The sequence below is a fragment of the Electrona antarctica genome (genome assembly GCF_951216825.1).
Source record: "Electrona antarctica genome assembly, contig: scaffold_45, whole genome shotgun sequence".
Classification (NCBI taxonomy): Eukaryota; Metazoa; Chordata; class Actinopteri; order Myctophiformes; family Myctophidae; genus Electrona; species Electrona antarctica.
In genome coordinates this window covers 820,001-834,325 of record NW_027637215.1, presented here as the reverse complement: position 1 = coordinate 834,325, position 14,325 = coordinate 820,001, and the positions used below count along the sequence as shown (strand labels likewise).

Below are 14,325 nucleotides of genomic sequence, written 5' to 3'. Positions count from 1 at the left end.
TGATGAAGGATTTAATTTTGAACCTTTTACCAGTGCGGGGATGTGTGAAATATTTGGTGTTGGAGAACATCTATAGTAATTTCTTTTGTTGCTAATACTGTAGCTCTGTTATTGAGATAACAGAGCCGTTGACAGCTTTCTCTTTGTTAAGACTGTGTTTAGTATTAGGAGTTCACCCCCACGTACACACATGCACGGAAGCACGCACACCTCACTGCCATCACTTCATCATCACATAGAGTGAGATATCTCCACTTGACATATTCTGACATCAGTGGGTTTTTCATCACCAAGAGCACTTCCAATCAAGATAAAAGGGTAGAGTTTGTCAGTGAACACGTCTTCATGAGTGTAGATGTGACTCATGTCTTCGGGGTCGTAGAAGGACACCTCCCCCCTGTCGTAGTCCAGCTGGACTCTGATCTTCTGAAGATTCCTCTGGACTGGGATGGTTTCTTCAGACCCACTCATGTACTTCCCAAACATATAGTTTACACACCAGAACCCATGTATTGGTAAGGAATATCTTGTCCAATCCTTCCTGTCAACAGTCTCTCGCGCTACACCTATATGCCAGTAAGAAAGGTCTCCAAACTCCACCTCCCAGCTGTGTTTTCCTGAACTGAAACCCTCAGAACCTAGAACAGAAGCCAGAACATACCCAGAACCAGAGGTGAACCTCTCTGGGTTGTCAGGAAGTTCTCTCTTCTTTGTCTTGTAGTTGGTTCCAGCGTAATGTGATGTATTGCAATGTATTTTCACACTGGTCAGGTCTTCAGACAGACAGAGCCAGGAGTCTGCTGTGTTTGGGTCCAGAAGGACAGGTGTGAACTTGACCTTGTCTTTAATCTTCTCCCAGACTCTGTAGGTCAGGTTTCCCTGGTGTTTGGACACATCTATCATCACTCCTGACACCAGCTGTGGTTCTGGCACTGGACACTCTACTCTGACAAATGAACCACTGGGTTCCTGCAGCTCTTGTTCTGCAGCAGAGATGTTATCAGAGAGAGAGGAGATCTGTTCCTGGATGTTCTTCATCTCTCTGCGGACAACGTCTGCCTTCAGCCTCTCTTCATCCCTCAGATCTGCCAGTCTGGCCTCCTCTTCCTCTCTCAGGAACTGGTGTAACATTTCCATGTCTGCTCTGATCTTCTTCTCTGTGACCACCACCTGCTTCTTGTTGTGTTGAAACAGATCTTTGTATTTCTGTTCAAACTCTTTGTATTTCTCCCTCTTGTCCTGCAGAGACTTGATGTCAGACTTCACTTGGGCCCCCGGATTCACTATAGAAAAAGAACAGCATAAAATAACAGTCAACTCAGTAATTTTACAGAAATGAGACAGACTCCATGCAGTCACTTTAGGAGTACTGCAGAGGGGAGCTGTGTGTGTCTTGCGATAATACATCAAGGAAGGCAATTATGTGTGCACTGTCAAAAGTAATGCTACTGGCCTGGGCCGTGGCTCAGCGATCCAGGCACCTTGGCCGGTAGGCCCAACTCTGGCAGTGTGCCGCGGGTTCGACTCCCGATCCCGACAGCTTTTAGTGCATGTCACTCCCCTATCTCTTTCCCCCATTTCCTGTCAGCCTACTGTCTGTCCCTCTATAAAAAATATAAAATGAAGGCGAAAGCCGCAAAAGAATGCTACTTTTGCAATGCAGTTAAATAAAAAATGTGAAAAAGCTTGGTCCCCCCAAGCTTTTTATAATAATATAGTTAATATAGTTAATATAGTTATATATATATATATATATATATATTCGAGGAGGCAGTCTAGATAGGGAGTGAAGACTCCTTTCCTATAAGTTCTATAATGAGGGAATGGAGGACGTTTAGCGTTATGGGGAGGCGTTTGTCCGTAGTGTGACGCGACGATCGCAGAAAACCCTTTAGGAGGAGAACAGGCTGGGAAAAATGGGGTCGTGAAGGCGGGCGTGGAACTGAATCCCCGCCAGTAGGCCGTTGATGTAACTGCAGCTGAGACGGTTAAACTTAAAATGAAAGGTGAGGAAGGAGGAGACAGTAGCTATTAGCACGGGGAATAGGGAGATGGAATAACAGGCGCAGAACTGACCGAATTTGCACCAGGCCGAGGTGTAACATAATAGTCATTGGCGAGGGAATGGAGGCTTTGGATGGGCATCAATGCAGAACCAGCTCTCGGTACGCGGAGCAGACCAGGGGGAATGGTTTGGCTGTAGGGCATCGCTGGCGGAACTCCTGGAGTTTGAAACGAGAGAGACAATCAGACTGAGAAGGGAAATCTATTAGCAAAAAATCATCCAGGAGATGAACGACGAACGGCAGGCGATTTACGTTTAGCAGGATCCAGCAGAGGGCCTCCGATAGCTGTTTGAAGATATGGCGAAAGTTAGACGGGTAGCGAAATAAAACAACTTCTCCCATTTAACTCCGAAGAGGGACCACTGGGACGGGTGGATTGGCATTACTTTAAAGGCATCGGTTATGTCTTTTGCCAGCCATGCGCCTTGGCCTGCGATGTTGATGAGCTTGATCACGTCATCGATGGAAGCGTAGTGCAAAGAAAAGTTTTCGAGTGGAATCATGAAATTAACGCTCCGGGCCGGAGTGGGGCGCTGACAAATCGATGATTAAGCGTGTTTTCCCAGCGTTCGCTAGAGAGGTCATGGCTGACAACAGCAGGGCGGTGGTGCCGTGAGGCGGCGGTGAATGAGGAGTTTCGACGGGAACCGAGTGGGTTTGGGAGCCGCCGGGAACCGCGGGTTCATCCCGGACGGGCTCGGCTGGGCGCGGTGTTGTGTTTTTTTTGCCTTACTCTTGTCTCGGGATTGGGGTGTGCTGGAGTCGGTTTGCTGAGTCTGAGCTGACTCAAGGGAGGCAAGGAGGAGATCGACTAACTGAGGGTGGTTTAGACCTGGTTCGGGGATGATGCCGTGCTCGGAGAGTGTGGCGAGGATTAGCTCGTCTGGCCATAGGTGGTATTCGGCGGCTGCTAGCCTGGAACTGCGGCAAGGGGTGCTGGTTTCGTCGGCGTTTGACATGACGCTATACGCTACCTGAGACTACCTGAACGGATAGCACAAGTGAGACAGGGAAGGAGGAGGCGCCCTTTTAAAGGAGCGCAGACATGAGTTACGTTGATCTGATTGGAGCAGGGCTGAATGAGTTGGAATGAGGGAACTGAGTTGAACTGAGTTGAACCTCTCAGTTGAACTTTCGTTTATAACTTACATTTAAAGTTATCGTGATTGTTATCGTGCTTGGTGACTGTGAATGTGACTGGCCCTTTAGTCAAGAAGGCAGTAGGCCTATCACTGGTAGGCCTACCTTTTTTTAGATATGTTTTTTTTTTTGTGGCTTTCGCCTTTATTTTATATTTTTTATGGAGGGACAGACAGTAGGCTGACAGGAAATGGGGATAGAGTTGGGGGGGATGACATGCAGTAAAGGCCGTCGGGATCGGGGGTCGAACCCGCGGCACACTGCCAGACTGGATTACCAGCCAAGGTGCCTGGACCGCTGAGCCACGGCCCAGGCGGGTAGGCCTACATTTTTAAATGTGTTTATTTTATATTGTCGTGACTCATTATTTGAAATCGTCTTTGGTTCCATATACATCACATCTCTTTTTTTGCTGTTCCTAAAATGATTACGCAGGTCATTCCAGATTCCACTCTAAAACTCATTTTGACTGGGACAATCTTCCTCTTTCTCTCACATGTTTCCTCTTTTGACGCTCCAGGACTGCTTTATATTAACGTCATGAAACAACTTGTTTCTGTTTTTAAACTGTTTTAGTTCTGACATTGATTTTATTGTATGTATGTTTGTTTAACAGTTTATGGCTGGGGGTGTGAGGGGGAGAGGGTGAGCAAGCTCACTGTGTTTGTGTGTGTGTATGTGTGTATAGTGTAATTCAAAAGATTTCAAAAAGATGTGTAAATGTAAATACTTTCCGTTAATAAAAAAAAGAGCCGATCTAGCACAAGAATAAATTAAGAGCTTTTACTTTGGTTCTTTTAGCATATTTTGATGCCAATACTTTAGTGCATTTACTCAAGTAAAATGTTGAATACAGGATTTTATTTTATTTTATATACCACTGTTAGACAAGATTAGGATTAAATCTTACCCATTCCTAGGTCCTGTGCGACTTTGTTGCAGTCGATCTGCTTCAAAAGATTCAGCGTTACTTCAACGGCAACGTCCTCGGTAAAAGTTTCAATTAATACATCTGTAATCGCTATTATAGTCTTGCCCTGGATCGCACTCCTACGAATGCGTGGCTCTTTTCTGCGATCACGCAAAGCACTACAGAATTCCTCCAGCTTCTCCTTGGTCAGATCAGACAGGGCGTCTGAGATGGCCTTTTTGGTCGTTTTAGAAGTCATGTCTAAATGTGGTATCTCAGACAACCTTTGGCAAAGTGAGGGTGCGACTGGACCTGGCAGAGGTATCAAGCAGTCTCTATAGAAATAACGGTCTTGTAGTAGGAAGTGTTAAACTGTAGTTTAGGAAGGTGTTATAGCAGTCATGTAGGCGGTGCTAATTCACCTTATTATGTGAAGTGAACCAGATGTTTTACCCTGCCCACCCACAGGAGGGCAGTGGAGTTCCATGCAGGTTTGAGTCATGGAGCGACAGCACCGGAAGTCAGTCAGTCTACTGGGAGAGCCTAGAGCAGAGAGCCAGGCTGTTGTGTAACTGTTTACCTGACGCTTAATAAATATCACACTGAGGAATACAAACCTAGTCTTGTGAAGTTACTACACACCCACCCTGGGCATGGCCCCATATCAAGAGGTTTCCTGTTTACCAGTGTAACCCCGCTAATAAATATTGAGAAAGGACCAAAGAGTATGGTACAAAATAGCAAATATGTTTATTCAATAGAAAGATTTACAAAAGACGTATATTTATTTGCATATAAAAAATGTTTAGAAATGTTTGAGATTGAACTAGAAATGGGAGAATGGTTATCAAACAAATACAAATCATAGCAAATGAAATAAAGGGAAAGGAACAGCGGTCTGTATGGTTGCCGCTTGTTCCTCAATCATGGACCTACAATCAAAAACAAAGCACATGGTTCAACTATACACCCATTACAATATATACACCACTGCCACAAGGAAAAAGATTACACATGATGCACCACCATACTATCTATAAAATGTCACAGGCAATATATAACTAAATATAGGGGAATCAATGATTGCTTTACCAGATATACACGCACACAGCTACACACAGGCAGAATAGGCCCCAGTCTCCACCTGTAGCTGTGGTAACAACATCATAAGTTACACAATGTTATTGTTACACAATACACGTGCAGATCAAATGCAACAGCATATATAACAACCCATTTCTTTGCTCAGCTTTGCAGCCAACACATTGTATAACTAGAAAAAGTTTTTCCTTGGCCTCTAGGGAGTTGGCATACAAAGTTATCCACAGATCCGTGCAGTTAGAGGTAAAAACACTTTTCGGCCAGTTATAGCGCCACCATGAGGCTGAGTTGAAAATGATCATGTGGCATTTCTTCCTCGGCCTAGTGGGAATGTGCGTGCACAATGTCACGGAAATCACACGATGTGTTCATGATTTGCAGCATTTTGTTTGAAACTGAGCACTCCTGCGAACTTTGGAAGCCAATCTTAGCCAATCAGGATGGAGTCTGAGAAATCTGAAAGACCCGTTTCGTTGAATGGCTCTAGAGAGACTGTGTACCAATTTGCGTGATGTTTGGACAAAATCTGTAGGTGTACTGTCAAAACATTTGTTTTGCACAAAGCGACCTCCTGGTGGCGCTATAACAGGCCAATGTGAAAACTTTGGAGCAGAGGTTCAGCTCTGGCATCCAGGGAGTGTGTGTGCAGAGTATGGCTGCGATGCCAGAGATGAGCTGTTCACAGACGGACGGACACACGGACGGACGGACACACGGACGGACGGACGGACGGAGTGCAAAACATACTCTCTCCCCATGCCTTCGGCCTGGTGGAGACAATGAAGATACAGAAACAGGCTTACTACCAATTGGCAGGTCGGCACTCAAACACCACCTGTCTCAACATGCTACCAGTAGCAATGTATACAGGCCACAGAGATTTCAGACCTGCTACCTGCCTGATCAGAAAGGCTTTAAGGGCCTTATGTCACTTTTATGTAATTTTACCTCTGCCTCCCTCTAGGGCTACACCTAGCCTCGCGTTGCAATAATAATATACCACTTTGCTGGGCTGCGTGGCATAATGCATATGCGCAATAGGGGTGGAATGTGGATGAAGTCCGCCGCGCCAGGCTAGGCTACACCAGTATTGCCATGTCTGTTCTGAAGTGTAGTTGCTTAACATCGGACTTACTTGCTGGGCGGCGGTGGCTCAGGGGTAGAGTGCCTGCATGGCAACCGCAAGGTTGCCAGTTTTCGAACCCGGGCTCCCCCAGAGTTACTGTCGAAGTGTCCTTGAGCAAGACACTGAACCCCTAATTGCTCCCGATGTGCTGGTTGGTACCTTGCATGGTTTCCGCTGCCATCGGTGTATGAATGGGTGAATGTAATGCACAATCTCTGTAAAGCGCCTTGGATAAAGGTGCTATATAAATGCACCATTTACCATTTACTTGAAACCCAGTGAGACAACTTAGTGAGGCAATGAGAGAGCCGTGCACCATGCATGTGTTTGGTCCGGCGTACTAGGAGAAAGGGGTAAGATGAACCACTTTTTGCTTAAGTTGTCCTGGAAGCAAGGCACAATGAGATGGCATGCAGTAAAATCTAATGGTCTACCCATATTTCAGGATGTCTTCTATCAATTGAAATGACGAGTAAGCATCTATGACAAAGGGCCATGAAAATATGACCTTTTTAAAAAGAAAGTGGTCATGTGGCTCAATTTGCCCCAGGTAAGGGGTAAGTTGATCCAAGTCGAGGGGCAAGTCGAACCACATGATATGTTAATGTTAAAAGCTTAAACTTGAACAGATAATGTATTCACTTATCAATAATAATATAATAACAGTTTTCCCTTTTGCAAATAGTCTTATTTATTATTTAAACAATATTAAGACAATTAAATAAAGTTTGTTATTCAGAACCTTATATTTGCAATATTGTTAATACAATATTGCAAACTTCTCTTAAATGAGTATGTACATGCAAATTAAAGGTCATTCAGTATAATTTGAGTAGCAAAGACTTAATAAAAAAATATGAATAGTGATTCCCATTGACTCAATTTACCCCCGGACATTGGCTCACCTTACCCATAGCCACCATTTTAGAAAACAATGACTAGAATAAGCTACTTCAGACAATTTAATTGCTAAATGATTTTAGACCTAGGTACATTTTGCTTTGTATAACAGTCATTTTACATGATGTGTCAAAATTTGACTTTGATCGACAAAAACAGTTTTTTGTGTAAAAGAATGTTTTCTACTTTCCCCATGTGCTTCCCAACTTCACAGCCAGGTGTAAATAATGGATGCTTACTAGATTTAAGGTCACATGGCAACACAGTTTTCTAGTTTTCTAGATAAAGGGGCGGCGGTGGCTCAGGGCTAGGGTTTCCAGATGGTAACCGCAAGGTCGCCAGTTCGAACCCGGGCTACCCCAGAGTTAGTGTCGAAGTGTCCTTGAGCAAGACACTGAACCCCTAATTGCTCCTGATGTGCTGGTTGGTACCTTGCATGGTTTCCGCCGCCATCAGTGTATGAATGTGTGTGTGAATGGGTGAATGTAATGCACAATTTATGTAAAGAACCTTGGATAAAGGTGCTATATAAATGCACCATTTACCATTTAGTTCAACTTACCCACTGGCTCATCTTACCCCGTTCTCCCCTACTACTCAAAACCCAACCCTAAACCATAAGCTCACAGGAAGCCACGGGTTAGTTTTAACCTGCCACGGGTTAGTTGTAACCTGCCACACATGTCGGGAGCCACGGGTTAGTTTTAACCTGCTGCTGAAGTCAGGAGCCATGGGTGAGTCCCACATTTCTTCATATCCATGCAGGACCTCCAGATGAATATGTATTTGTCCACGGACCTCCATGTGAAAATACTTTGTGCCTATAGGATGTATATTGTATATATTATCGTCTGATATTTGCATACAAATTTAATATTGGAAAATATCGTTATCGGTTTTATTAAAGGACCACTTCACCACTTTTCAACCTATTGTAGTGAACCTGAACTGGAGTGACGTCAGAAATGACAAGTGTCAATCACAGACTGATGATGGCCGTCGCCTGAGTGTGAGTGAGACGTGCGTCGCGCTGATCACTCACAGCTGGACATGATTGGTTTGAGGAAGGTGAAACTATAAAACTCAGTTTTGCTCAGTACGATACGGGGTGTCTGGAGAGCGGAGCTCTATTTGCGTTACTGGCGTTTGAGCCAGTAACCCGGTGGCGCTATAACAGGCCGTTCTGGAAAATGTGGGCCAGAGGTTCATCGTTGGCATCCAGGGAGTGTGTGTGCAAAGTTTGGCATCGACCGGGTTAACGGTGCCGGAGATTAGCTGGTAACGGACGGACGGACACACGGACGGAGTGCAAAACATACTCTCTCCCCATGCCTTCGGCCGGGCTTGGTGGAGACAACAAAGAGCTGATCCAACGACAAAGCTCCGACCCTGTGGGGGTCGTTTCCTTGTGGAAAGTTAAGTACTTAGCGCTTTAAAGACATTCAGTTTCATTCAGTGCACAGATATTCCATATTGTGGGCGTGTTCCCTCCTCCGCGTCATCAGTGCCCATAACCGAGGCGAGGTTGGCGAAAGGGCCTTTCTGTGTGGAGTTTACATGTTCTCCCCGTGTCCCCTAGGGTAGGTACCCTCACAAAAACATGCAGTAATCCTGGTCTCTAAACTACCTCCCCCTGGCCAGCCGGGGCGCCTGATGGAGGGGAAAGGAACTGGTCGGAATAACGTGTTCCTTCCACGCGCTACGTCTGGCCGGGGAAACTCCCCCCTGTCAGGTGAAAAGAAGCAGATGAAATATTCTGTAGGGCGGGCTCTTTACATTTCTCATACCTCAGACAAGGTTTATTACAATATGTTTGTGCTGAGGCCAAATTGGCATTTGATGCGTGGCACAGCTGAGCACCATAACACACTACTCACCCAACAGGTCCCAACAGGGTTCAAGAGAACTTTGTCAGTGGTCAGACTTTTCAGAGTGCATGTGAGAACGGAGAGAAGAGAGCAGTATAGAGCCCTGCACTGCATACACGCTAACTCTCGCTGTCTCAGTGTGATACACACGCCACATACTGTACACTACTTGGTACTTTTTGTAGTTATAATAGCCACCAGTGCCACCAGCAAAGTGCTTTCTCACATACTAGATTATAGAGACACATCAGCATGGCAGGCAGTAGAGAATAAACCAAACTGGGTAGGATGAGAAATTACGTCACATGTGCTCACACACAGCAGGGGGGAAGGGAAACATGACAGAACAACCAAAACTCTGAAAAGGAAGGCGACCCAGGCATGGCACGCTCTATGCACAAAGCGTGACAGATTCTGCTATAGCCTATATGTTGGTTTGTTTACTGTTGAGTGAGAAAACAATGTTGCACATTAGGCGAATCATTCGGGGGACTCCAAAACCACTGTTATATCGGGAACTCAGCAAAGGTGATCTGTCATCAATACAATGCCTACAATATGGTGCATCCATTCTTCATGCATTCATGAATGAATAATTTATTTATTTGTTTATTTGTTTAAAATGATTAATTGTTGTTCGTTCATGTCATTCATTCATTCATTCATTCATTCATTCATTCATTCATTCATTCATCCATTCATTCATTCATTCATTCATTCATGAGTGGGTGGGGGACATTGGTCACACTTGGTTTCTGACTTGCAGGCTCAGAAATGGTCCATCTCCATTTGAAAGTGCACAGTTTGCACTTTTAGGACAGCCCCTAAGCACGCTGTTAGCGAACACACACACACACACACACACACACACACACACACACACACACACACACACACACACACACACACACACACACACACACACACACACACACACACACACACACACACACACACACTGGAACCATTAGGTCTGTCGTGAGATTTTGGTTGACGATTGTTATCATTTAGATTAATGATTTGATTGTGTTTTTTGGCATGGAATACAATACATAAACATCTAAATCATTTTTCTGTTTGCTCATTTAGCCTATTTAAACAAAAACAGCTTTACAGATAACTTAAATATAGGCCTGTACGGTATGCACACATAAGTGACTGAACAATGACTGGTGCAAATACTCAATCTAATAATAATAACTTTATTTATACAGCACCTTTTCGCAAGTTTACAAAGTACTTCACAGTAACAATAAAAACAACAATAAAAGATACAGTAACAATCAAAAAGAATGTATAAACAGTTTATAAAAAGGCTGTGCGTTTTTAGAAGAGATTGAAAAGAGGACACTGTCCTGTTAGTATTTTCCTCCCTCTCTGAAATCTGAAATGATCTTGCATACAGATTTATTTGATTGTATAGTAGTCGATCCTCTGTAAAATTAAGAAAGAACAACATGAGACAGAGACGGTGACTGCTTAATTAAGTTAATTTAGGATCTTCTATAGTTAGTTTTGTTTTATTAAACACATTTCTTCCATGTAGCCCATGTTTTGTAATGGCATCATCATGCTATTATGCCCATGGATATACAGAGTGAACTTAACAATGATACATTAATATGATAATACCTTTTATATAATCACCAACATGAATTATGTTTGTTATTTACAGCTAGGTAGAGTAGTGGGGTGAGATGGAAAAGGGGCGACCGTACCTGTTACCAGTTTGCCCGTGCGGCAAAAGCCTGGTCGCCCTTTGTGACATGGCGAGATTTTGGAACTGTCAATAAAGCCTTTCTTGATGATCTCAGCTATAGGCAACGGCCTAGTGCTCATAGGGAGTTTAAAGATCACAGATATAAGCAGGAGCCTGACCACTCAGGGCTTTATAAACAAACAAACAAATATAACATGCTATGGCCAAAACAGGACTGTAGAATAATTTAAAACTTTCAAAAATATAAAATAAAACTGACATAGATCTACAAACACAGATCTACACAGGTAGCCAAGATTAATTAAATCTCTTCTTTACATATGAAAATTCCACCACTGGCCACCTGTCGTTCACTATGGAACATGATCTCCATCAAATTCATTTTCTAGACCTCACCATCTTCAAAGGGGATGATGGGAAACTAGAAACCACCATCTACAGAAAACCCCTCAGTAGGAACACCCTCCTTAAAGCCGACAGTAACCACCCTAAACGGCTCACAAGCAACATCCCTGTAGGCCAATTCCTACGTTTTAGGAGAAACTGTAGCTCTACTCCAGACTTTGTAAACAAAGCCACGGAGCTCACTAATAGTTTTCTAGAGAGAGGTTATACCACAAGCGACATTGACTCGGCATATAACAGAGCTTTACGCACTGACCGTGAGACCCTTTTACAAAATAAACCTAAGAAGTCATCTAATAGACTCAGGCTCTATTCAAAACATAATTTTAAAACATTGGCATGTCCTTCAAAGTGATCCACAAATGTCCAATACCTGTATTGACCCCCCTCTTTTCTGTTTCAGACGCGGTCGCAGCCTGAGAGACCGTCTGGTGCACTCTGACCTCACCCCAGCCCCCCCCCCAAGGTTTCTACAAGTGTGGGAACTAAACGACCTCTAAAAAAATCAGAATTGGGGAACACAAAACTGCAATACGCACTGGTAACCTAGACTATGCCATGGCTAGGCACTACATACAAGCCAACCATGTCTCCCCAGCATCATTACGCTTCTGGGGTATAGAAAAGATCTCTGCCTCTTCACGAGGTGGAGACATTATCAAGAAAGTGCTATGCAGAGAGGCCCACTGGATTCATACTCTTAACACATTGGAACGCATGGGCCTAAATGAGGAACTGAAACTGTCCTGCTTCCTCTAATTTTCCCTCAAGTGTCACCACCAGACCACCACTCAGGCTGCTTCTGCTCTACACTGCTGCTGTGCTGCCCCCCCCCCCCCCCCCCCCCCCTCCATAATTTATCTATATGTACTTAATATGAACTTGACAGTTGTCTCTTAAACTAAAAATGCTGTTCTATTTTTGTATTATCTTTTCTACATCTGTATATTTATAGTCTCTAGGCACTTTAACTTTCATCTGGATAATTCCTCACCTGTAGGTTCCACGTGAAAAATATGTATGAACTAGAAAAAGTGCCCTTCTGGGCACAGGTCTCCACCAGGAGGATAGGAGTGTGTGTGTGTGATGTTTGGCAAAATGTTTTGAAGCAATATAAACGTGTGTGTGTGTGTGTGTGTGTGTGTGTGTGTGTGTGTGTGTGTGTGTGTGTGTGTGTGTGTGTGTGTGTGACGCGGCTTGGCCTGATGTAGCGCCACCATGAGGCTGATTTGAAAACTGTCAAGTGGCATTTCTTCCAAAGCCTAGTGGGAATATGCATGCACAGTTTCACCACAATCGGACGCTGCGTTGAGTAGTTGTGGCGATTTGTACAAAACGGGTACAAAGCGGGCTACTCCTGAAAAGTTTAGAAGCCAATCATAGCCAATGAGGGTGGATTATGAGAAATCAAACAAACCCGTCTTGATCACATGACTATGAAGAGCATGTGTACCGATTTGCGTGAAATTTGGAAGTAATATTAGAAAATGTGTTTTACATATGTCGGCCTCCTGGTGGCGCTATAAAGAGCATATGTGAAAAATTCAACGCAAAGGTTTTTCCTTGGCCTCTAGGGAGTTGGCATACAAAGTTATCCACAGATCCGTGCAGTTAGAGGTAAAAACACTTTTCGGCCAGTTATAGCGCCACCATGAGGCTGAGTTGAAAATGTTCATGTGGCATTTCTTCCTCGGCCTAGTGGGAATGTGCGTGCACAATTTCACGGAAATCACACAATGTGTTCATGATTTGCAGCATTTTGTTTGAAACTGAGCACTCCTGCGAACTTTGGAAGTAGGCAGTAGGGCACTTTTTCTAGTTTACACTATTTTCAACTGATTAATTTATCCGGATGAATAGGCCTACAAATGCACAAATGCACAATATGGTAATTATGAAAACAAAACGAAGGAAAAAAACAACAGGAAATTAGGTCTATCAACCATAAGGGAAGTTGTATTTATACAACGCAGTTTCGGGAGAAGAGACCTCCTTCCGCTCGACCTTAACCACTCCCCCCTCCTTATCAATCACTCCTCCTTCCTTATCAAACTCACCTGCCTTCCATTATCTCCTGGCCAATCCTGCCACAATCACCACAATATAAATACACCTGTGCGCCGTCAACTACCTGTTCTCACTGCATACGTGATCGAGAACAAACCCTCCATCCACCCCATCCACCTCCATCTCCAAATCTCTATAATCACACTTCTCTCCTTCTCTTCCAGGAACCCGGGGGCAGTACCGGAGCAGAGACGTCCACTCTCCGAGCGCGCATACACGGCGTCCTCTCCAGAGACTACTCCCCCACCCTGAGTCTCACCCATCCCGGGTTCCCCTCCTCCCCCCATTTTTCATATTCAATAAACGGTTGAACTTGAGCGAAGGTGTGGTCTCTTACTAAGTGAATGAACATGTAATGAAGCATGAGGAATATTTCCCACTTTCTCCTCTCTAAAAAAGCACTATTATGACAGTAGTCTGCTTGATGTTACTTCCTACTGTAAATGCCACGTCTCTGCATGTCTGCGTGTCTGCGTGCGTGCGTGCGTGTAGGGTTGTAATGCACGTAACTCGAGAACCGTTTGCCCCACCAACTTCACATTCGACACACGCGTCGGACCCACGGTTCTCCAGAACCACCACAAAAGGCTATGCTCAGGCTCAGCCAGTGGGCCTAATCAGCCTAAGGCCCCTCACCTGTGCAATTCCCAGCCTCTGCCTCAGCCAATTGATTGCCATGGCAACCCCACACCTGCAAATTGATTTCTTAACGACTACACTTTTCACAGTCAGTTTGCACTCTTCGGGCACAGCCGGGCAGACAGACAGAGGCAGACAGACAGATACAGATATCTAGTATGGGCTCAAAAGGGACACAGACAGACAGTTAAAACGGGTGCTATGACAAGTTGACAATGGGTATTATTAGGTCCCAAGTTGCATCGTTCTCAAGTAGGCCGGTGGCCGACGGGCACGTACAGGTCTAGTTAATGATGATGAGAGAGATCTTGTTTAATTCAACATTTTACAAAACAAAAGTTTGTGCAGTCAATTTCTCATACTACAGTACAATGCCGTCAGCC

The 14,325-nt window shown here is 44.4% G+C and overlaps 1 protein-coding gene across 1 annotated transcript; it reads right to left on the bottom strand.

The window, feature by feature from the left end:
* Positions 1-231: 231 nt before the first annotated feature.
* LOC306919059 (E3 ubiquitin-protein ligase TRIM35-like) lies at positions 232-4,375 on the bottom strand (the record flags this gene model as incomplete). The annotated part of the gene is made up of 2 exons (XM_079531897.1): positions 232-1,283; positions 4,117-4,375. The coding sequence occupies 2 exons, from the start codon at positions 4,373-4,375 to the stop codon at positions 232-234; spliced, it is 1,311 nt and encodes a 436-aa protein (XP_079388023.1).
* Between the last annotated feature and the right edge of the window lie 9,950 nt (positions 4,376-14,325).